Source organism: Larimichthys crocea, chromosome XIV (genome assembly GCF_000972845.2).
Source record: "Larimichthys crocea isolate SSNF chromosome XIV, L_crocea_2.0, whole genome shotgun sequence".
Classification (NCBI taxonomy): Eukaryota; Metazoa; Chordata; class Actinopteri; family Sciaenidae; genus Larimichthys; species Larimichthys crocea.
In genome coordinates, this window is record NC_040024.1 from 10,231,068 (window position 1) to 10,253,629 (window position 22,562).

Sequence of the window (22,562 nt, forward strand, 5' to 3'; positions counted from 1 at the left end):
GGGAGAAAGTAACTAAGTACATTTACTTGTACTTTACTCGTAAAAGCAGCAAATATTCACTGTTAAGCTTAATAACACTAAATGACTCCAATACTTCTTTAAATAAGCTGTGAATAATTGATCAGTTTTATTAGAATATCATCTCTGTGGTAAATGTCAATAACCTGCATGATGATGAAGCTTTTATTTTGTAGTTTTCAGCTCACAGTTACAAGTTATTTCGAAATATTTGGAGTTAATAACTATATAAAAGCTAAATATTAATATAAACGTAGCACCAGGAGAACTTTTTACAGCCTGTAGCAGCTTTGAGGAGCTTGTTTTCTGTGTTTTTCAGTATACAAATAAAATATCTTCTCAACTAACCAATTAATCATTTAGTTTAGGTTTGAAATAGGCCATGTTGACATATTTATATTGCTTAATTTTGTCCAGGAAAAGATCCAAAACTACCAAAAATATTCATTTTAATATCATAAATAGCCTATTAAGAAGATTTAATACCACAAAATGACTTCAATATTTCTTTAAATAAGCTGTGAATAATTATTACCTTATTGATTAATCCACTTAATAATATCAATCTGTGATAGATGCCAATTCTTGGGTTGCCAGAGGGAAAAAGTAACTAAGTACATTTACTTGTACTTTACTCGTAAAAGCAGCAAATATTCACTGTTAAGCTTAATAACACTAAATGACTACAATACTTCTTTAAATAAGCTGTGAATAATTGTCTGTTGATCAGTTTATTAGAATATCATCTCTGTGGTAAATGTCAATAACCTGCATGATGATGAAGCTTTTATTTTGTAGTTTTCAGAACTTTTTACAGCCTGTAGCAGCTTTGAGGAGCTCGTTTTCTGTGTTTCTCAGTATACAAATAAAATATCTTCTCGACTAACCAATTAATCATTTAGTTTAAGTTTGAAATAGGCCATGTTGACATATTTATATTGCCTAATTTAGTCCAGGAAAAGATCCCAAACTCCCAAAATATTCATTTTAATATCATAAATACCCTTTTTAGAAGATTTGATACCACAAAATGACTCCAATACTTCTTTAAATAAGCTGTGAATAATTATTACCTTATTGATTAATCCACTTAATAATATCAATCTGTGATAGATGCCAATTCTTGGGTTGCCAGAGGGAGAAAGTAACTAAGTACATTTACTTGTACTTTACTCGTAAAAGCAGCAAATATTCACTGTTAAGCTTAATAACACAAAATGACTCCAATACTTCTTTAAATAAGCTGTGAATAATTGATCAGTTTTATTAGAATATCATCTCTGTGGTAAATGTCAATAACCTGCATGATGATAAAGCTTTTATTTTGTAGTTTTCAGCTCAGTTAGGAGTTAATTGAAAATATTTGGAGTTAGTAACTATATGAAAGCTAAATATTAATATAAATGTAAGACCAGGAGAACTTTTTACAGCCTGTAGCAGCTTTGAGGAGCTCGTTTTCTCTGTTTCTCAGTATACAAATAAAATATCTTCTCGACTAACCAATTAATCATTTAGTTTAGGTTTGAAATAGGCCATGCTGACATATTTATATTGCTTAATTTAGTCCAGGAAAAGATCCCAAACTCCCAAAATATTCATTTTAATAGTCCAGGAAAAGATCCCAAACTCCCAAAATATTCATTTTAATATTATAAATACCCTTTTAAGAAGATTTAATAACACTAAATGACTTCAATACTTCTTTAAATAAGCTGTGAATTATTGTCTATTAATCAGTTTATTGATTAATCCACTTATAATATCATCTCTGTGGTAAATGTCAATAACCTGCATGATGATGAAGCTTTTATTTTGTAGTTTTCAGCTCACAGTTAGGAGTTAATTTGAAACAAATCAGCCTATGTTGAAGTTAATAACTATATAAAAGCTAAATATTAATATAAATGTAAGACCAGGGGAACTTTTTACAGCCTGTAGCAGCTTTGAGGAGCTCGTTTTCTGTGTGACTGAGGGAATAACGATGGAAAACAGCCAGCATGGCAGCATGTCACAGTTAGCCGTGCATGTATTAACACGTTAAATCTGCATTTCATGGTGTAAATTCACAGATTCAGAATAAAAACAGACAGGAGTAGGGTTTTGTGTTTTTATATGTTGTCTGTGGTCGCACAGCTTCAGGCCTGAGTCCGTTAAATCAAACCGTTAAAAGAATAAAAATAAAAACCGTTAAACGGTTATCAGAGCTAGGTTAGCTTAGCTTGAAGCTAGCACCTGTTCAACTTGGCCGGAGGAGGAGAAATCAACCCGAAAACATCGACATGAGGACGGATACATGGATGTGGATGGACGGCCTCTGGATGGTGGAGCATGTCAGTCCCTCCAACACACACACACACACACACACACACACACACACACACACACACACACACACACAGCAGAAGCTAACCGACATTAACGGCTGATTCGAAATTCAAAAATTCAAAAATTCGAATTCCAAAAAAAAAGGAGCCGTTACCTTCCTGATGCCTCAAATCCAGCTCGGACACGACAGTTCATCCTCCACCCTGAGCTGAAAGCTGACGGTGTTTTCTTCTTTTACACGAGTGGATTTGACATTCTCCTCCTCATCATCCTCCTCCTCCTCATCCTCATCATCATGGTGTTTTCTTTTTTCTTACAGTCCCATTCCTGTGTCAGTGACGTTCACTTCCTGTCTCCACATCCCAGCTCCAGCTCCAGCAGCAGCTCCACCACCAACACCATCAACTCCACCCATCGTCAATTGATCAATAATTCATCCAAGAAAGAAAGAAAGGCTGGGATGAAAACATAATGAGATAGACATGATTTAAATATGTGCAAACATTTGCATGGAAAATAAATAACATCTGTACAAGTAACTGTAGAAATAAAAATGTTTTATACAAACAGAAAACTATATTCAAAAAATAAATGTGCAAAGGATACCACATAAGAAAAAACCTTGAATTAAAGAACACTGGATGATTCAAAGTATCAAAGTTTAAGTTGAGTTTATTATTCTTGTACAAGAAGGAGCGTTTAACAAAAGGGGTTACAGAGAAAAGGCTCCTTGAGGAGCTCTAACAGTTGGTTCTTATACATTTTTTTAAAAAAATGGGCTGTCTCGGGACACATCCCACCTGATACAGATAATATCATAACATTGCTTTTTGGTTTTCTGCTCAGTAATGAGCATTATGTATCAAAATGACCTGTTTCTCACATCCTTGTCTCTCCCTGCCATCCTCAGCAAAACACACAAAAACATCTGAACCCCGGTATAAATCCACATTTTTATAACATCACTATTTGTTAATGTAATGAGGATTTTGCAGAGTCTAGAGATGGACGTTACAAGTTACCTTAGGTTATAAATCTATGTGGTAGTGGTTCAAGCTATGTGTACATTTTCTCAATTAACTGGTTTATTCAGCCTATAAAGTGTTTGAACATGGGAAAGTATCATTTTCTTAATTTGAACCCAAAGATGTTCATATATATACACGATTACATCACTAATTATAATCCGTTATATACTTTACTCTACTAAAATAGGCCATTCTGCTTAATGAGTATTTTTAGTACTCACCTATCCAAACATGTTTGTGTAGTTTTTGATCCCAATTCTTTATTATGAGAGAGACATTGTGTTGATCTGTAGTAATTGTTTGATGCCAAGACAAACCTCCAATAACTGATTCTGATATATCAGGTATGTTACATTCTTTGAAACCAAAGGATTTGATTTTAAAGCATCTCGAAGCACAATGTGTGATTTTAGGCGACAGAGAAGTGACTACAATGTCTGTGCCCCAATGAAGAGATGAAACATTTCCACATCATTTCATTCATTGTCAGACAGAGATGCATTGATTTGTACCGGAAGCAGAAGACAAACCAAGTGAAGGTGATGTGTTTCAGATGTTTGAGTTTATAATCTTTCAGCAAAACAATATTTCATTTAAACACATTCAGTATAACAGATCAATTCATCAGTAATTTAACTAGAAAATTATATTCTACTTGAAGCCTTTGCCATTTCCTTCCATTTCTTCTATGTTTACAACCCAACACTACCACCTACTGACCAGTACCAGTAATATGATTGAGTCTGAGCTGATTTTCTTCCATGAGTATCTCTAATAATCTACAGTTCACACTACTTTTATCCTGCAGAGCAGAACAAATACTCTTTAAATAATCTGTACACTTTTATTCATTCAGTAAAATCTTCATTTGACAAGAGTGTATTCTTCCTTTCTCGCACGGTAAACTTGTTTCCACAGTCCCATCCTGCAGTTTCTCATTAAACAAGCTGGAAATCTAAATAAAAGAAAGACAACAACATTCTGTTTTGTGGTCAAGTCTTCTCCAAACTGTGATAGAAACCAGTGTCTCTGCGGTGCTGTTGGACCGGCATGTTCCTCCTGGTGCTGCTGACCTTCTCCAGGTCGATCTCCACCAGCACCATGCCTGGTCTCCCCCCCCCACAGTCGCCCATCACCTCGCCCCAGGGGTCCACCGCCAGGGCGTGGCCATACGAGGAGCGCTTCTCGTGGTGCTGGCCTACCTGGGCCGCCGCCAGGACGAAGCACTGGGTCTCGATTGCCCGTGCGCGTAGTAACACCTGTGAATAAATGCATGAAGTTTGTGTTTGCTTCGGTTTATAGCTTAACCGAGCCTGAGTAATCAAACACTCTGTTGTCTGACTCATCCCACCTCCCAGTGAGCAGCTCCTGTTGCCACAGTGAAGGCTGATGGGTATGTCAGAATTTCGGCCCCGTGCCGTTGCAGAGCCAGCGACAACTCAGGGAATCTCAGATCATAGCAGATGCCCAAGCCAAGCTGTGGCAACAATATAAAAATGTTTAAAACAAAGACACAGAACACAAACAGATCTTAATGTCACACTACTGTTGGGAAGCCCAAAGTGGATCCAAGGTTTCCAGGAGGTTTCTCAAACAAGTCACCTAATATGAAGAACTCATGTGCATACCTTGCCAATGGGAGTTTGGACCGGAGACACCAGGCAGGGCCCAGGGATGGTGAAGGCACTTTCTTTAAGGGAAACACCTTTTTCTGGCAATTCCACGTCAAACAAATGAGACTTCCTGTAGACTGAAACGATGTCACCTGCGGGTGTAATGACAGTTTGTCAGTGAGAATGTGTATTTGTGTACCAAGAGAAGAGAGGCCGTTCAGTGGACAGTACCTTTATCATTAATTATGATGTGGCTGTTGTAGATTCGTCTGTCAGACTCCCAGTTGTGTCCTCGTTCGTGAAATCCTCCAAGAGAAAGCCACACTTCCAACTTCCTGGAAGAAGAAATAGTTAATATATTTGGTAGCAAAGTTGGGCTTAGGTATAGCAGTATTTAAGTATCATAACTACAGTTGAAACAATGTAGTGCCAAAGGAAAGAACCCCGGCTGGTTCCTTAGCTCCAACAAGTACCCAACACAAGTTTCACCGTTTCTTTTATTCATGGGGAAATAAGTCACGTAGCCAAGAGTATATTTCACCTTAAGAAAAGCAGGAAGCAGTACTGGATATGTATCTTTTTTTATCTAATGTACAAACATTGTTTTGTTTGGACAGAGTCAACATTTGTGCAAGAACACACTTTTCTGCCAATATGTGAGCCGTAAAATATATAAAACACCTCTATGAAAGCCAGAAAGTGGTGCCTATGTCAACGTTTGTCTACCTGGCCAGCTGAGTGTATTGTGAGATTGTGTCTCCCGTCAGGCTCTCGGACAGCGACAGCGTCTCCTCCCGACTGGATCCGATGTAATCAAAGCCCTCGGGCAGGAAGACCATGCTGGCTCCTTTCTCCTTGGCTTCCTCCACCAGATGTTTGCAGGCAGAGAAGTTGGCCTCTTTGTCCGGGGTGGCTGTCACCTGACACACCGCAGCCACCGGGCGAGGTAAAGTTGACATCCTGCACGGAGAAGAGGTTGTTGTTGTGAACAGAAGCTGCATGCCAGGCAAAGAACTCAGATCAACCTTGGTTTATTATTAACTGCACTAGTTATTCTGTTATACATTTACTACATAATACTGTGCAGCTTTGCACCCATGGTGATATTACTATTATATATCTTCAATACAATAATTGTAGTCTTTGTCATTGGTTCCTAGCTGGTAGATATAAAAACAACTTGTGCTTTTGTTAGAATCATAAACAAACCTGCTCTGCAGCTTGATCTTCTGTCTCCAAGCCGGCAGAGAGGCCAAACACTTTGTAGATGTTCCCAAAACACACCTGACTGTAAACATTGGTCCAAGTAACCCAGACAATGTGTCACCTTCCCTGGTCAGTCCATGTCAGGAGAACAGTTTGATTCAGTGATTCAGTCACTGTACAGCAGGAAGGATCAGCCGAGCTTCTGTCTTCTTCTCTGTTCTTTATCAGAGGCTAGAAAGCAGCATTAAGTCACAGCGTCTCCACCTGCTGGAGAGTATTGGTCTTAGTGCAGAGTGATGAGTGAGCATTGCTGCTTCTATCTATAAAATATATACATATATAGTTACAAAAAAGAAATGTAACAGTCTGTGGCTTTGCTGAAAGGTTTGGGTGTACTGCATGAACCCTGTTTTGTTATATATTCGGATTTTCTGGACGACAGCAGAGAGAAGTGCTGATTCAACTCATTTTACACAAAGCCTGCATATTTATGGCTGCATATGCTTCGTCATCTGAGCTTAAAAAAAGAACTCATGGGTTTCTATTAACAATCGGGTCAAAACAATGTGTGTTGTAATGATCAAATCTGTACGTCTTTGAGTAAAATACCATTTTCAGGGGATTTATGGTACTTGTTTAGCAGTTTTTTTCTGGACGCACCAGTTGCTTATAAATTCAGAACCAATTTCAGAACCTTTGTCCCTAAGTGTGGGGTGGCAGTAGGGTGCGGATGTTCTCCAGACCCACAACCCACAATATCAAAACCCTAACCAAAGGAAATGTTGACAGTTGCAGGAGTTAATTACATCTCCCCACACTTACCCTAATTATTCACAAGTAGGACATTATTATTTATTTTCCCCTCTGTTTTCCTACATACTTATACTCACACATAAAAACTCAGCAGTGAATGGCCAGGCACCTTAGGTAAAAGCCAGGCTAGAGATATGTCTTAAGTTGTTTTTTAAAGAAGTCTACAGAGGTGCAGTCCCTCAGATCCGTAGGCAGGCTGTTCCAGGGATGGGGGCCTCACCAAAACAACTAGGAGTCCAGATGCGGAGGATCTAAGGGACCTGCTTGATACATACTTCAGTAGCATGTCACAAAGGTATGTCGGTGCCATTTAAAAACCAATAAGAGAAAATCAATTCTAAAACTAATGGGTAACCAGTGCAAGGCTTTTAAAATGGGGGTTATATGTACCCTCTGTCTGGTCTTTGACAGTATTCGGGCAGCAGAGTTCTGTATTAATTGTAAGCGGCCTAGTGTTTTCTTAGGAAGACCAGACAGAAGGGCTTTGTCCTACTGTGTATTGTAAAATAAATAAATCAATAAAAACAGTCCTCCTTCTAAACAGGACTGCATTCCCGCACAGGCACTCACATGGACCACCTCTTCTTCTTCACATGCTTCTTCCCGGGGTCCTTCTCAGCAACGCCCTTACCAAGATGGCAGCCAACAGTAGCAGCACGGGTAGCAAGTCCGGCACCAACACCTCCGGCGGGAAACAGTCCGGCCCGTCAGCCGAACAGGTACCGTCAGCTCAGGCTCGGCTCGCTTTAGTCGGTACGCCGTGTGTGGTTGTGGCTCGGTCGGGTCCAGGTGAAGCTGAAAAACAGCTGATCTGACTCCCAGCTAGCCACATGCTAACCGTTAGCTGCTTTCTCTCTCCCTGAACACGAGAGTTAACGTGATGTTATTTATGTTTATTAATAATTATGACTCTAATTAACAGTTTAATGAGGTGGAGGTGGATTTGAATGAGCTTAAATTAGCGTACGCCTTTAATGGGATGGAGGCTGCCCAGTCAAAGACAGTGAGTGGAGCTATTTTTATCACTGAACACCACCCAGGTCCTCTTAACCAGCCTCCACCTACACCACCCTCAAGTATTCATGTTTTATTATTTTATTAAGTAATAATAGCATTAAAGTATTACAGTACAGAACTATTATCACTTATGTTAACACCCTCACCTCTCTGGATCCTAACTAAACTGATAGTGATAGTGTGCCCTCTGGGGATCCACACTATTATCGTTAGCTAATTTTATATTGTACACACTGAGCATCCTTTATTTACTTATCTATTGTCCTTAATATTAGTAATATTCTTTCTCCGTTACCTCCTTTAATATGTTATATTATTTATTTTAGTCTAGTATTAATTTATTTCATTCTTCCTCACCATTCAATAATTCTCTCATGTATTTTTACTTATTTTCTTACATGTTTTCTTATATATCATTGTTATTATTTATTTTTATTTTATTTAATTTTATGTCATTTTATTTATTTTTTTCTCCTCTCTCTTTCATTGGTTTTGGGAGAAGTTGTTTTTCTGGTTTGGCAGGGGAAACAGCTCTGGTATAACTCTATACCTTGTATTGATAACTGTGAAATGCTGATTTCCAATAAAAAAATTAAAAAAAAGAAGTACAGAACCATTACCATAGTGAAAGTCAGGCCCTAACTAATTAGTCTGATTTTATGAATTAATTAAGTTAGTTTTAAGTCTGTAAAATGTCAGAAAATACTGAAAAACACATTCAGATATCTAATTTTGTCTGATAAGCAGTCAGTAATTCAAATATATTAACATTTACAGTGACATGAAGTAGAGAAAAGCAGTAAACACCAACATTTAAACAGCTGGAACTGCTGAATATTTAAGTATTTATGACTTTAATAACAATAATAAAAAGTAACAAAGAAATAAAATATCTGTTTCTGATTTATCTTCTGTCAACCAACTAATCAATTGAAAGCATTAAAATTAAAAGTACTCGTCATAGTTTCTGTAAAAAATCATTTTGTTTATATATTTTAATCTGTTACATAATTTTACTTTTTATTTATTTAGTTTGTCTATTTAGCTTAACCTTTATCTATTTTATTATGTTTTTTCGCTTTAATTCTATTTCATCTATTTATATGTTTTAATTTAATTATCTTTTATTATTTATATCATATATTTTTGTACCCGGCCTCCAATGTTTGCTCACTACCAGATGATGAGATGGTGAGAGAGGGTTATTGTGTGAAGCAGCGAGCACTTCTGGAACAATCAGATGTATTTTACTGAGTTAAAGATTGTTGGTGGTTGTTGCTGACGGTGTATTTTCGTGTGGCAGGTGGTGGCAACATTTCAGAGGATGCGTCAGGAGCAGCGCAGTATGGCTTCTAAAGCCGCAGAGTTGGAGATGGAGATCAACGAGCACAGGTTGGTAGCAGATGCTCTTCACTGCCTTTATATATATATATTCACATCCCGAGTCACAGTTACAGCAAACACAGCATGCTTCAGTTCAGTTACCAGACCAGAAAACTGACCGTCTGAGTGCTTTGAGATTAATTTATGTTTTTTTTTTTTTTTACTTCCAGCTTAGTAATTGACACCCTGAAGGACGTGGACCCGTCGAGGAAATGCTATCGTCTAGTAGGAGGAGTGTTGGTGGAGAGGACGGTAAAAGAAGTTCTACCAGCCTTGGAAACCAACAAAGAACAGGTGATGGACTACTGGATGAGCCATGGTGTTGCATTGTTAAAATTGTATTTTAATAAGGTAACTGAGGTCTCACTCTCGTCGTTTTCCTCCCGCAGATCTCCAAAATAATCGAGTCCATCAACACACAAATGCAGTCGAAAGGACGGGAGCTCACAGAGTACAGGGAACGCTACAACATCCGGTTGGTGGGCGAGGGTGAAGGAGATGCACAAGGCCAGTCGGCAGCGTCCTCCAGGGACAGCGAAGGAGGCGGGTCTAAAACCGGAGCTGGCGTTTTAGTGTCGTAGTTTGTAATAATAGAGCGTGACAGTAGGGCCTTTATGATTTCTGCAGTACTGAAAAACACGGTTGGAGTCCCAAAATCTAAAGGTTTGAAGGTTGAACTGTTCACAGGCTTAGTTTTGACGTTAGATGAAATTTCTGCTAACCATAATGCACTTGGTATTGAAGTTCGTCGACACATAGTACGCAGTAGTTCTCTGCTTCTGTAAAGATTAAAAGGTGTTTGTCTTGCATTTGCCTTTCGCTGAAGCTGACCCTTTTTTTGTATTTCTGGAATACTGTGGCATAAATTAAAACATCTAAACTCAAGTACTTGTTTCAGTCTTACTCTCATTTACACACAAGCGAGTAAATATGATTTCACTGGAGATTTGAAGAAACATACAAGACAAACTTCAGATTTTGGACTGACAACTTAAAAATGAGGGGAAAAAAAAGCTGATTTCATAGCGCCCTAAAGTAAGTTGAGCTTTGTCACCCTTGCCAAGGCAGCACAGGTCCTGGAAAGCATTTCAACAATGTGTTAATGAGCATGAACATGAGATCATTGAATGAATCTGTGGCTTTGTTTACCCTCCCTCATGTCGTCTCTACACAGTCAGTTTGTGTTCAGTTGTTACTAAAGCGAGTTCTGTGATGTGGAAAGAAGTCGTTGCTACCACCACACCTTAATAATAAAGCCCTGTCATTGAAAACACAATTAAACGTGTCGTATTCTTTCTCATCCGTAAGCACAAACTTCACCTGTGAGTGTTGAAGAAAGCGCAGCCGAGGACCTGATGTACGCCGTCCACACTGTAGTTTCAAGGACAAAAATGTTTTTGTTGATTGTCATCAATTAAAGATTTTTTTTTGTCTGGTCTGTCTTAAATCCACAACCTGACATCACCTCTGGAGCAGAACAAATTGTAGTGCAGTTAAATCAATTTGAGGTTGGCTAATGTTGTCTGTCTATATGGTGGATTAAATTATATAATATATATATATATTGGTATTTAAATACTGACATTATAAAGAATGGACAGCATATATGTAACGTCACATTTAGGTTTCTGAAGAGATGTTTTGAAGCTCGGAGTCTGAAGCTAATCTAAAAATTGGCAAAGACGTGGATCATCTGTGGCTGAATGACGCCTTGGGTGCTCAAACAAGCATCTCTAATGGCACCCACCTGTCAATCAAAGTGTCCACGCTGTTAATTATGCATAACTTTAAGCCTTAATATAATGTGAACAGGTGAGTTGTATATAAATTCACCCTCAGTACAGTTGTCATGAACGGGGAAATTGGCTATAGAGACCAAAACTGTTTTTGTACCAGGCTGTAAACATGTTTATTTCTGCTGTGAAGTTGGACATTTGAACATGGGGACTTATGGAGACTGACTCTCTTCTGGAGCCAGCCTCAAATGGACGTTTGAGGAACTGCAGCTTTTGGCTTTACTTCATGGAGATTGACGCTTGATTGCAGTACAGAACCACCAAAGATACGTTTGTGTTTGTCCACCAGAAGTTTAGAGTTCAACTCCGTACGCATGTTTTGAGTTAAAACATCCCAAACATCTCAAACACATGGCAGCACTGAAAACAATAACTCAAATTATCTCATTATCTTATTCTTCCACTGCCTCCTCCACATCTCAGTTCTTCAACAGTTCCAGAAATAACTTCCAAATGTTGTTTTCTTTTTACCAATATAGGTCAGTTTCTCAAGAACCAAACTTGATGTTAGGTTATTTAACCAGTGGTTAAAAGAGGGGCAACCAACATTCTTCCAACACAATGCAATACAGCTATTGGCCTGTAGTAAACAGAAGTCAACCATTTTTCTTTCCTTAAACAGGATAAAGTACAGCCATCTGGATAAATGCCTAAAATACATAACTTAGGGCAAAATGGTACAGGGGAAGTTGTGATCTGAGAGATATACCTTATCACTGAGCTCCAAAATGTTTGAATCTCTTCACATTTCCATAAGAAGTTGGACATTTTAACATGGGGAGTCAGTTCTGGAGCCGGCCTCAAGTGGACGTTTGAGGAACTGCAGAGGTTGCTGCTTGTATTTACTCAATAAAATAACATCCCACAAATATATATATATATGAATATAAATAAGCGTTACACTTTTACTTAAACTATACTTTAATACACTAAATATAAAATAAAAACGAAAAGTGATTTCCGACGAGGATGGGATTCGAACCCACGCGTGCAGAGCACAATGGATTAGCAGTCCATCGCCTTAACCACTCGGCCACCTCGTCTCATGGTCTCCTATGCTACAGTAAATACGTCTTTATAGATTACTATACCATTCATTGTCTAAAGTGAAGTTAATTAATGTATTTTTATTTGATTTATAACACGCTTGTTCTCACGTGTTTTTTTTTTTTTTTTACAATCGCCCTTTATTCTCACCGGCGAATGTTAAGCACCACGTTTGTATATAGTATAAGTACAGTGCTAATCCGGCTGCGCCTTTACTCCAGTCATTACGGTTATTACGCACAGACGTGCGCCGCCGCCGTCGTAGCAGCAGGAGCAGGAGCAGGAGCAGGAGCAAGAGAGGAGCAGGCTGGTAACGACGGTGTTTTGATGGAGATAACGGTGTCTGTCGATTAATCCGTGCCGTCGGAGGGACCGTGTGAAGCGTTTGCACGAACCAGCACCATGTGCAGTCAGGTGTGCGCGCTATTTCCGGCCGTATAGGCTGCTGGCAGTGTTGTTAGCCCTGATGTGATATAGCAGATATAGCCCCGCTGTGTGTTTTGTTTTTTTGGACCTTTGCTTTGTGCTTTGCCAGTTTTGCAGTTTGCTCTCTGTTATGCATCTCTCCAAGAAATGTTCCGCCTTCAAAGTGGTGCTGAGTGCTCTGCTCATAGTGGCGCTCCTGCAGCTCATATACCTGTCCTTCTTGTCCAAGTTTCACGGTAAGCAGCAGCGGTACCGGTACTCTGAGCTCTTTGGAGGCTCTGGAGGTAAGAAGAATGGGCACCCTGAGAAGAACTCGAGGAAGGAGCGTCTGAGGTACTCCCTGTCCACCGGTGGGATCTTCGACAACAGCGGTCAGTACAGGGTGTACAAGAACTTGATCAAAAGTGACCTCACCACAAACCAGAAACCAGGATCTGACCCCAGCTCTAATGTCCTGGCTTTGGCCACACACACAACCATCAACAACCTCCATCACCTGGAGTCTCTTCTGGAAAGGTGGCACAACCCGCTCTCCGTGGCGATATTCGCACACGGGCAAGATGTCAAGTTTGCCACGGCCCTCGTGTATGCGCTCAGCTTCTTCTGCCCTCAGATTCAAGCCCTGGTGGACTTTCACTTGGTTTGTCTCTCAGGTGAGATGGCGAGCTTCCCCGAGCAGGACCGTGAGCACTTTGCGGGGCTTGAGGACTGTGCCTCCGTGTTCTCCAGACTGGAGACCCACAGGGATCAATACAAGAACTACGCCATCAGTGGAAACATCTCCTACCCCAATAACCTCCTTCGTAATGTGGCCCGAGGTGGCACGGAGACCTCCTACATCCTGGTCATCGACATCGACATGATGCCGAGCGCTGACCTGCACCAGCAGTTCCTGGCTATGATTATGAAGCGGGAACCGGCGAGCGATGAGGTATTCGTCTTGCCCGCCTTCGAGATCCGCCACGCCAGGAAGATGCCCGCCACCAAGTCGGAGCTGGTGCAGCTCTACCAGGTAGGTGAGGTCCGGCCGTTTTATGAAGAGCTGTGTCCTCGCTGTCAAGCCCCCACCAACTACTCCCAATGGGTCAACAGCCACGTTAGAGAGACGGGAACCCTGGAAGTCGCCTACACGCTCACCTGGGTGGACCCCTGGGAGCCTTTCTACATTGGGCCCCACACTGTGCCCCTCTATGATGAGAACTTCAAGCAGTATGGCTTCAATCGAATCAGCCAGGTTTGTATAGTTTGAACATTTATGTGTGAAAGACCCTTTCTCCAATGTCAGAACCAGTATATAGTGAGCTCCCTCTAGAGTAAAGGTGCCATGATTTAGAGTAATTTGAAAGATGGTTGAGATCATACGTGTCCCACGAAAAAGACCAGAACCAACCACACATTTGTCCGTCTTTCTGACAGTAAGGAAGTTTTTACTAGCCTTGTATTTCAAGAAATTTGAGTATATTTTTACTCTAGTAAGAACATTGTATTTGACAGCACTGTCCCAATGTAATCCAATACAGCGTTTATTTGCAAATAGTTTGACAAAAAGTCAATCAGTCAGTCCATCCGATTGATGAATAATTTGGTCTACCAAGTCAAAGCTTTCATCAGTCCAAAAAGGTCCATATTCCACCAGGCATGAATGTAGTTAAAGCTATAAAGCGTGGCCGTTCTAGTCAGTGTTTTAAACCCAAATCAGAAGTGTTGTGGTCAATATCAGAAGTGTCCGAGAAGCCCACGTCAATCTGCACGGAGTAGTATTTTAAAAATGTAAAAGCAGCTGAAAAGGAAAACAATTTAACTACATAGCATATTTACATATTTAGAGACACATCACCAAAGAAAAATGACAAAATCTGAGCAAGTTAAAGTCTCAGACGCTTGTGGTGGGGTTTGAAGTTGTGGTAGGTAGGCGTTCACCATAATAACCTGACGGATACTCACACTGAGAAGCTGCAACCAGTGAATTCTTGGTATGTTTGCTTTAAAAAATTGCTGGATTAATGGGGCACTACTCTTCATTTTACACACCAGGGTTATTTCATCAAGAGTTAAGAGTTCAGATTTAGTGACAGAAGGCCTCTGTTGCAAAAGGGGAGTGTGGAGTCCAAAATAAAACAAGCAGGGAAGGTCTATTTAAGGACAGTATTGAGTTACAGGGTGTGTAAGTTGACATCCAGCAGTGTTTTTGAAGGACTAAAAGTCAGAGTTTGTCAGCCTCTGTTGGTCCATTCTTGAGAAGACCTCCCCTTCTTGATGGTCAATCCCCTCTTCCCTCACCACCTCTTACCTCATCCATTTTATACCTTATTCACTACATCTCCTCGCTCCTTCCTTCAACCCATCTTCCTCCTTCTCCTCATGCCATATTTCTTCAACACATTTCATCTCCTCCTCCTCGTTTCCCATCTGTCTTTCTTGCTGTCGCCTTTATTCTCACCTCTTCTGCCCCCTTGCACAATCTGCCTCACCTTTTTATCCCCCTCATCACTTCCCACTTTCCATGTCTGCCTCCTCACCCTGTCCTTCTGATTCCTCTTTTCAGACTTGCGAGCTCCATGTGGCCGGATACAGGTTTTCGGTGTTGAGCTCAGCCTTCGTCGTGCACCGGGGATTCAAGATCCAGGGCGAGTTTCACGCCAAGAAGGACGAGGAGAACAAACGCAACCGGGTTCTGTTTCGCAGCTTCAAAGAGGGCCTGAAAACCAAATATCCATCCTCCAACCGACGATGCTGAAACAAGATGAGGACTGTATATCCTGCCTAATGAAGTCAGCCTTCTGCTGAGATGATGGACGTGCATTCTTCTTATTTTATCTATCTAGTCATGCTCTCCTTGCCTCAAAATGTCCTAGTTTTCATTGTGATTTCTTGTGATGATGGAACAGTTTAATCTAATCCAAACTGGGTTTTATTTCAAGACTCTCTGAAAATGAACAGCAGGGGAATGTTCTCTGGGGATTTCTGAAGGCCCTCTGCTAAGTTGAGACTGAAAGAATGAAATGATCATTCAATTTTAGAGAACTGGCTGGTAACTCATGAGATTACTGGGGGGTTTTTTTCCAAATCAAATGCAGATCTAGAAACCTAGATGGCATTTGATCCACGTTAAAGCATATAAGGTACCTTTTTAGCTGAGATGCAAGAATATGACTGACAGACCTACATATCTCACTACATATCTACTCAGAGACAAAACTTTCACTGTAACAAGTTTAAAGATACAGGCAAGGAATGAGGCACTGCTGCTAAAACGCAGGTTTTTTAAGGTTGCAGGGGCGTTCGCCAAAAAAACAGTGATCTGCAGCGGAGAAGTTGAGCCTGATTGCCTGAGCCTGATGAGTTATTATTTCACAGCGGTTACGTTCAGCACAAATAGACAAACCCCGAGCAGGACCCACAAACCGTCGGAAAACCCTGCGGCGATTTGCGGCAGCGCCTGATCTTGTCTGAATGCGCCCTAAGGGGAATGCATCCACTTTTCAGTCATCCCTTTTTATAGTGAAATATAAAAAAAAGGGTCTTTCTATCCCAGAGATAGAACCATGACGTAACAGCTTTGTACAAATAAGGTTTAAAATGACACTATATGATTGGTTGTATGATGACAAGTTGTCCATATACGTAGATAGAGAACTAAAAGATGTGGCAGAGGTGGTCCACAAAAGTCTAGTCTGGTTACAGACATTCTCAGCTTGAGTTCAATTATCATAACAGGAAATGTTGTGCCAGCACAATGACGTGCTCCAACCACCAGGTGGCAACAGGCACTTGAGTGTTTCAGTCTATATATTTCAGCCTGAAGTAAACACGGGGATTACACAACACCAGTCACCAGTGCTGTCGGGCCCACGGGGAGATGTGAATTTACTCTGCGCCACAAATTGTTTGAACTGTCTGAAGAGATTACTCACAAGTCATTAGCACCACATAAGCACTGGGAAACTGTACGTAGAACATTGTACAACGCTACAATTTCAGCAAGACTGTGGAGAACTACTGTATCATAAACACTGGTCGTTGGGAGTAGAGTTCATAAAACGCTGCACAGATAAACTGTAAAAAGGATATGTTTATCTGAACACCACTAGCCAATTATTGATCTCACACATTGTTCTGTAGCCTTCTGGTACATACAGTACATAGAGCGTTCAACCTTGACTACCACTCTTCTCATGTCTGTTTAGTGAGAGTATACAGAATATGTTTTAAGTGTTAAGTTGTTATGTAATTGTTGATTTTTGGACAGATTTAAATAAGCTTCCCTTCCTCACTTGTTGTGTTTTATGATATATTTATTGTAAAACTGGAATAGGTCGATTTTTTTTTCTTCTTTTTTTAATTTTAAATGACCCCAAGCAGGAAAACTGTAGCACGAAATTGTGTTTTTGTTTTAGAAACCACTATACAGTCACTTCTATTTGGTAGTTTCAGTCAATTACCTTTGTGTGATGACGTGGTGTGGTGCTTTTGTTTTCTCATGTGTCTTTTCTTTACTTGAAAAAGTTTCTTTTTTTTTTATTTATTATTTCGTTTGTGTTCAGAAAGTATAATGCTTGGTTTGTATTGTTGGAATTTTTATTAAACCTACCAGAAGACTTTTATTTGATTCATAACTGTTACTCATTGTATTTCTACTACAGTACAGAACAACATCCTCTGTCTTTTCTCTCTTTGGGTACTTGGAAATGCAGAAATCCAATCAATTAACCTCACCAGAGGGATTTGTAATGACAAGTAATGTCTACGGCGTTTCCGAAGTATCGCTTAAATAGGAGGTGAAGAAGCTGAAGGCAGGACGAGCAAAGAAACGTGTTCCTAATAAATATAATGTTGGAGATTTCATTTGTTTGAGTTTAAACTGTTTAAAGGAGATATCAGTAGGAGTATCGTTCACCAAGCACTTGACACAGTTGACATTAACCTGTGGTGTAACATGGCTTAAGATGGGCGGTTTAAAGGCATCCTTGCACCTATAGCATGTGATGGGTGATTACAAGGTGAGTCAGGCCAGCATCCAATTAAAAGCTCCTATTTGGTAATTAAGTTTTAAAGGGGACTTTAAGTAGTTTCCAGTTTGAAATGGTCCGAGTTACAAACAGCTACATCGAGTAGAGTAACCGAGGTTTCTCGTCACATCCTATTAAATGGTCTCAGGAACAAAGAAACAACAGTTTGTGTAGCTTTAAAAGTGTTGATCGGTGAGTCGGCCATCTGTTAGCGAAGTGGAGCACATGTGACATTCGGCGTTCGGCTGTCCAAAGGCGCCGTGGCATTTTGTGGTTAAGCCTGCGTTACAAAGCTCGATAATGAAGCAGGCACGCGAGAGCAAGCGGCACGCAACTTTGTGTGCTTTGGCTTTAGATCAGCTTTCATCGGGGACGACTAATTATCATCTGACACTTTTCTTTCTGCTCAGTTTATCACGCTGCCTTCTGCTCAAACTTGTAAAAGCAAGTCCTGATCTACATGGAGACTTTATTTAAAAATACATCAACTAAAAATACCGAAATCGTCGTCTTTCGACGTGCATCTCCACACCTGACAAGAAAATTACTACTCTACAAAGACGTCGATGTTCCGTCTCCTCGTGGTGTTCATTTTTTTCTTCTCCCGCTGACCTGGGTGTTAATAACGTGGCAGAAGATGCAGAAATGTCAAGAGGGAGGGGGCGGCTTGTGTGGATCAGGAGAGGCAGGTTTGGTGAGGTAAAGTGGGGTTTATGTCGACAGCTTTGGGGAGTGGAGGCTTATCTGGGTCAGAGAGCTTTACGACATAAGCAATTAGGGCTGCGCTCTCTTGTTGTACGCTAGCAGGAGGGAGGCCTCCCGCCATCTAGATTAGCCGCCCTGCTAAGAGCCAAGAGAGCTTCTCCGCGGCTTCTGGACGGTGGAGGGGGAACCAGCTGGAGGGCGAGATGAGCAGGCGGTGGGGGGTTTCCTCGAGTGAAGGGAAGGGGAGGAAAAAGGGTGAGGGCGAACGAGAGCAAGGGGTCAAAATACAGGCGGGCGCTGTAGACATACAGACCCTTCTGGGTCAGTGAATGGGTGAGAAATGAAGGAGTCAATGACCCATACTGATGAAAGGAATTCACACAACACAAAAAAAAAAACGTGGGCACAAATGAATTGGTTGTTTGTCCCTTGTAGCATGTTTAACAGCAGTTTGAGGAGAAAAGGTCTATAGAGGATGTTTATGCCACTCAGCTTAACAATGATTTCTTCTAATGAGCCGCTTGACTGGAAGGATTTGCAAGTGATTAGGCCAAATGCTTTAAGAGTTCTTTACAGTTATTGAATAAATGATTTGTTAACTGAAGTGTCTCAAAGGGGATTTAGACTATATTATGTCAGGAGTCTGACTGAGACATGGATTACAATTACAAAAGACGCGTATTTGCAACATTAGAGGCGTATGTAAGAGAATTTAGACGATAATATGTAGTTAAAAAAAATAAAAAATCAACATCAAATTAATGGTGAATTTCGTCAGAATCACTACTTGACTGAGGTCCGGTGTTTGGACACATTGTCAGAGATGTACTTAACGATTATTTTCATGTCAGAAAACACTTTAAAACGCCCACACAAACTACTCTATCATCACACTGAGGATCTAACACTGGTCAGTTAGTTAAAGTATATGATGGGTATATGGACAAAGTGCTGCACAGATCAATTGTAAAAAGGTTTGCTGAGGATATGTTTATCTCAACACCACTAGAAAACAGCCAGTTATCGTTCTTACACATTGATCTGTAACCTTCTGCTACAAAAAGTAGATAAAATATGTTTTAAGTGTTAAGCTGTTATGTAATTGTTGATTTTGGAGAGATTTAAATAACAGAAAAATGTCCACACAACCAAAATTTACCAGATTTCAATTTAAAGATTTCTAATTTCTTATTTTGTCCAACCAAAACAGTCCCATTTGAGAAGAATAAAATTGAATCTTTACTTGATTAGTGATTGATTAAATCGTCAGTCATCGACTAATAAAGTTGCAAGATAAAAGCGTCATCTTCTCTGTTATTCTTATGTTACATTATATAAAAAATCACTTTTAAAGTTTAAGAAGTGTCTTATTATATTGAAGTCCCAGTTAAGAGCTGCAAGTAACGTTTATTTTCAATATTGATTAATCTGCAGATGATTTTCTGGATTTATCAATTAAAAAAGTCAAAATGTAGTATAAACTAACTAACTTTCCCAAGAGCGTTAGAGTTTGATATCCTTAAATATCTCATCTAATAGTGAAAAAATCCAAAGATACTAAATGTTGAACCACCGAAAGTTTGACTGACGAATGATCAAACGCTCACCCTTCCTCCTACACGTGATGTGTGTGATGTTACACACTAATTGCATGCCTGTCTGTCAGCTGGGGTCGGTCTTTCTCGATGAGACAATCACAACAACACATTGTAACCACACACTGAGCACGTCTCTCTCTCTCTCTAAGAGATGCATCCATCCGTTTCACTTAAACAAGTGAGGGCTTAACTGCCATCAATGCCAGCTTTGGGAGAAGTTTACCTGTCCGCTTACTGATAAAAAAAGCCTCTCAAGCAAAGGGCATGCATATCAGTCGGCCTCTAAACCTGGTGTTCTTGGACGCCCAGGCTGCCCGCATTTTAAATGTATCCCGATTAAAGCCAGACTATCCGGGTTGGAGGACAGAAGTAATGAGACGTGACACGGCCTCGGGGAAAGAAAAGGAGGCCTAACAGATATAGGTAATCCTTCTCACCAACGCCTCCGTCCTCCTGCCTCCGCTGTCACGTGAACCCAGCGGGAAAACACCCATAAGACGTAATAAATAAACACACATAAAGGTGAGTAATCATTAAAAATGCTTACATTTAAAGTGTGTCACGCTGTGCTATGGGGAAATTCACCCACAAAGCGAATCGCTTAAACATATGTTCTCGACTCCTTACGCACACATTTACAGTAGTTAATTCTGCTGCGATCGATGCACTAATGCAAGGTTCATTTATCACCGTCATTCAGTAGCAGATGATGGTTGCTATGACACAATTACTCTACTGTTTACACAACACAAACTGGGTGTATGCCAACAAGCGCCTCAAAGATTACCTGAAGGATTTCAGTGATATTATCACGCTGCTGCTGCTGCTGCCGCCATAGAGAACAAATCAAATATGGATTTTAATTACTCCCTATGCTGATTAAAAAAAGTCAAGTGATTCTACTATAAAGAAACATCTGATAGCAGCAAACTTGGCTGAACATCTAACCCAAGTTATTATACTCAATATAGCAGCAGGAATCAGGAGATTAAGTGGGATTTATATGACAGATTAAATTTTAGTCACGCTTTACTTCACAAAACAACATGACAAAATCAATATGAGCTACGAGTGAGGGTTGTTTTCACTACTTTTTTTGTAGTCATGACATTAGAGTTTGTATAACACATTTGCCGGTGCAGCTAAAACTAGCTGTTGAACCACAGTTGGTGCCAACAAATTTAATCTTAATTTAATTTTTAACAGAGGATATCACTCTGATTTTAGCTGCCCTCCGTGGGCTCCTTGTGCATTTTAGGATTGATTTTACTGATCACTTCCAAAGCCCGTCGGGATCTGGCCCCAAACTATATTGCCTGTAAGTTAACCCCATATGAGCCAGTTTGCAGCCATACATACTTGAATGGGTTATCCCAACGTTGAGGCTCAAAACTAGAAGTGACTATGAAGCTTGCTGATTCAGTTAACAAACTTTTAAAATCACTTCAAACAAATTTTTACAGATTTGTCTTTTTGTGATGTCATCTCTTTATATCTTTATCTTATTATCATTTATTTTATTATTGCACATTCCTGCACAAAACTGTACAGCTCTTTTCTATTTGGAAACATATTGTACATGTTTATATCTTCTTGATATAAGGCGATATATTTTTACTTTGTTTGTAAAAACTGACTTGGCAATAAATCTGTTTTTTGGATTCTGAACTCAAATGTAGGTCAGATTTTTTATTTATTTTAAGGGTGAGAAACTGTTTTTTAATTTGTTTCGGATAATACCCAATAAATACAAAAGTAATTCACTATTATCCTACCAGGTACCGCCAAAGTGCAGTTAAGTATCTGATATCTGACTGCCTGATCACAATGTGTTCATGTGAAAGATGATCCTCTCATTAGTTAGTGCATCTCAGCAGTGACACATGTTGACAGATGTCATTATGAACAGGGGTCTCCACCCCTCCATGTGTTCAGACATGAGCCTCTAAAACACATTATACAAAGGGGACCACCATAACCGTATGTGTGTCTCTCCTAACACCACCCCTTCCTAACACAGAGGTCACCAACCGGCTTTGATACCGCTATTATGTCCCTTCATGTGTGCACAGTTTTGTATTTGATTTAGACTGGTACTGACACTTATTTGGAACACAAGACACCGTTTACATAAAAGCTAAATCTTTTGTTTGCCAGCTGTACTGAAAACATACTGAGTCATGACCCCCAAACCAGAGTACTTGTTGAAAAGAGGCAAGTCCAATTATTCGCCTTTTTGCCGATGACTATCTCTTATTCGTCTAAGTTCCTCATAACCAAAATGTACAAATGACATTCAAGTCAGGCTAAATTTAATATATTAATTCAGTTAAAATGAAGATCAGAGTGCTAGTTGAGCCACTAAACAGGTGAAGCAGAATAAACTGTGTCATGCTTCAATGGAGCAACCATCATGAGGTTTGAACAGTTGAGAATTTCACGCAAATCATTTCTACCCCTACCTTAACTGAGGAAACTAGAGTTTTGGACACAGTATGCTCCAAATCCATGCACAAATCTGTGACATGTGTCCCAATCTTACAATCCCATGTTCCCGCCTTCCCCTACATTTTCCCTC

General features: G+C 40.0%; 4 protein-coding genes, 1 long non-coding RNA gene and 1 other non-coding gene across 11 annotated transcripts in view; 3 read left to right on the forward strand and 3 right to left on the reverse strand.

Annotated features, from left to right (window-relative positions):
* Positions 1-2,669, reverse strand: part of clcn3 (chloride channel 3) — a 37,642-nt gene extending 34,973 nt beyond the window's left edge. For all 4 annotated transcript variants that reach the window (XM_027287822.1, XM_019264679.2, XM_027287820.1 and 1 more), the window contains exon 1: positions 2,498-2,669. The gene's annotated coding sequence lies outside the window, so the exon portion shown is untranslated. The remainder of the gene's footprint in view (positions 1-2,497) is intronic.
* Positions 1,791-2,797, forward strand: LOC113747618 (uncharacterized). The gene is made up of 2 exons (XR_003463738.1): positions 1,791-2,348; positions 2,663-2,797. It is a non-coding gene; the product is annotated as an uncharacterized LOC113747618 (long non-coding RNA).
* A 427-nt stretch (positions 2,798-3,224) lies between these two features.
* On the reverse strand, positions 3,225-6,430 carry nit1 (nitrilase 1). 2 transcript variants are annotated; one of them, XM_019264655.2, is made up of 6 exons: positions 6,269-6,430; positions 5,711-5,944; positions 5,216-5,319; positions 5,000-5,136; positions 4,723-4,848; positions 3,225-4,630 (listed from the first exon to the last, which is right to left on the reverse strand). In XM_019264655.2, exons 1-6 carry the CDS (start codon positions 6,280-6,282, stop codon positions 4,364-4,366), a joined length of 882 nt encoding a protein of 293 aa, XP_019120200.2. In that variant the 5' UTR covers positions 6,283-6,430; the 3' UTR covers positions 3,225-4,363. The 2 variants fall into 2 exon arrangements, with proteins under 2 accessions (XP_019120200.2, XP_010745776.2); XM_010747474.3 differs by having other exon boundaries at positions 3,227-4,630; positions 6,194-6,429.
* Positions 6,431-7,566: 1,136 nt separating this feature from the next.
* Positions 7,567-10,406, forward strand: pfdn2 (prefoldin subunit 2). Its single transcript, XM_027287846.1, has 4 exons — positions 7,567-7,722; positions 9,324-9,412; positions 9,574-9,697; positions 9,793-10,406. The coding sequence occupies exons 1-4, from the start codon at positions 7,597-7,599 to the stop codon at positions 9,982-9,984; spliced, it is 531 nt and encodes a 176-aa protein (XP_027143647.1). The 5' UTR covers positions 7,567-7,596; the 3' UTR covers positions 9,985-10,406.
* A 1,754-nt stretch (positions 10,407-12,160) lies between these two features.
* trnas-gcu (transfer RNA serine (anticodon GCU)) lies at positions 12,161-12,242 on the reverse strand. The gene has a single exon. It is a non-coding gene; the product is annotated as a tRNA-Ser (tRNA).
* Positions 12,243-12,405: 163 nt separating this feature from the next.
* Positions 12,406-17,276, forward strand: b4gat1 (beta-1,4-glucuronyltransferase 1). Of its 2 annotated transcripts, XM_019264643.2 has the most exons (3): positions 12,406-12,660; positions 12,902-13,906; positions 15,218-17,276. In XM_019264643.2, exons 1-3 carry the CDS (start codon positions 12,649-12,651, stop codon positions 15,407-15,409), a joined length of 1,209 nt encoding a protein of 402 aa, XP_019120188.2. In that variant the 5' UTR covers positions 12,406-12,648; the 3' UTR covers positions 15,410-17,276. The 2 variants fall into 2 exon arrangements, with proteins under 2 accessions (XP_019120188.2, XP_010745778.3); XM_010747476.3 differs by having other exon boundaries at positions 12,406-13,906.
* The last annotated feature ends 5,286 nt before the right edge of the window (positions 17,277-22,562 follow it).

What these genes read in the sequence shown, in the direction of transcription:
- b4gat1 (XM_010747476.3), top strand. Translation starts at nt 12,803, where the DNA reads ATGCATCTCTCCAAGAAATGTTCCGCCTTCAAAGTGGTGCTGAGTGCT. An exon ending in GCTTCAATCGAATCAGCCAG is followed by an intron (nt 13,907 to 15,217) that starts GTTTGTATAGTT and finishes TCCTCTTTTCAG; the next exon opens with ACTTGCGAGCTCCATGTGGC.
- pfdn2 (XM_027287846.1), top strand. Translation starts at nt 7,597, where the DNA reads ATGCTTCTTCCCGGGGTCCTTCTCAGCAACGCCCTTACCAAGATGGCA. An exon ending in CCGGCCCGTCAGCCGAACAG is followed by an intron (nt 7,723 to 9,323) that starts GTACCGTCAGCT and finishes TTCGTGTGGCAG; the next exon opens with GTGGTGGCAACATTTCAGAG. An exon ending in TGGAAACCAACAAAGAACAG is followed by an intron (nt 9,698 to 9,792) that starts GTGATGGACTAC and finishes TTCCTCCCGCAG; the next exon opens with ATCTCCAAAATAATCGAGTC.
- nit1 (XM_010747474.3), bottom strand. Translation starts at nt 6,282, where the DNA reads ATGTTTACAGTCAGGTGTGTTTTGGGAACATCTACAAAGTGTTTGGCC. An exon ending in AAGATCAAGCTGCAGAGCAG is followed by an intron (nt 5,945 to 6,193) that starts GTTTGTTTATGA and finishes TTCTCCGTGCAG; the next exon opens with GATGTCAACTTTACCTCGCC. An exon ending in CAGGAGCTGCTCACTGGGAG is followed by an intron (nt 4,631 to 4,722) that starts GTGGGATGAGTC and finishes ATTTATTCACAG; the next exon opens with GTGTTACTACGCGCACGGGC.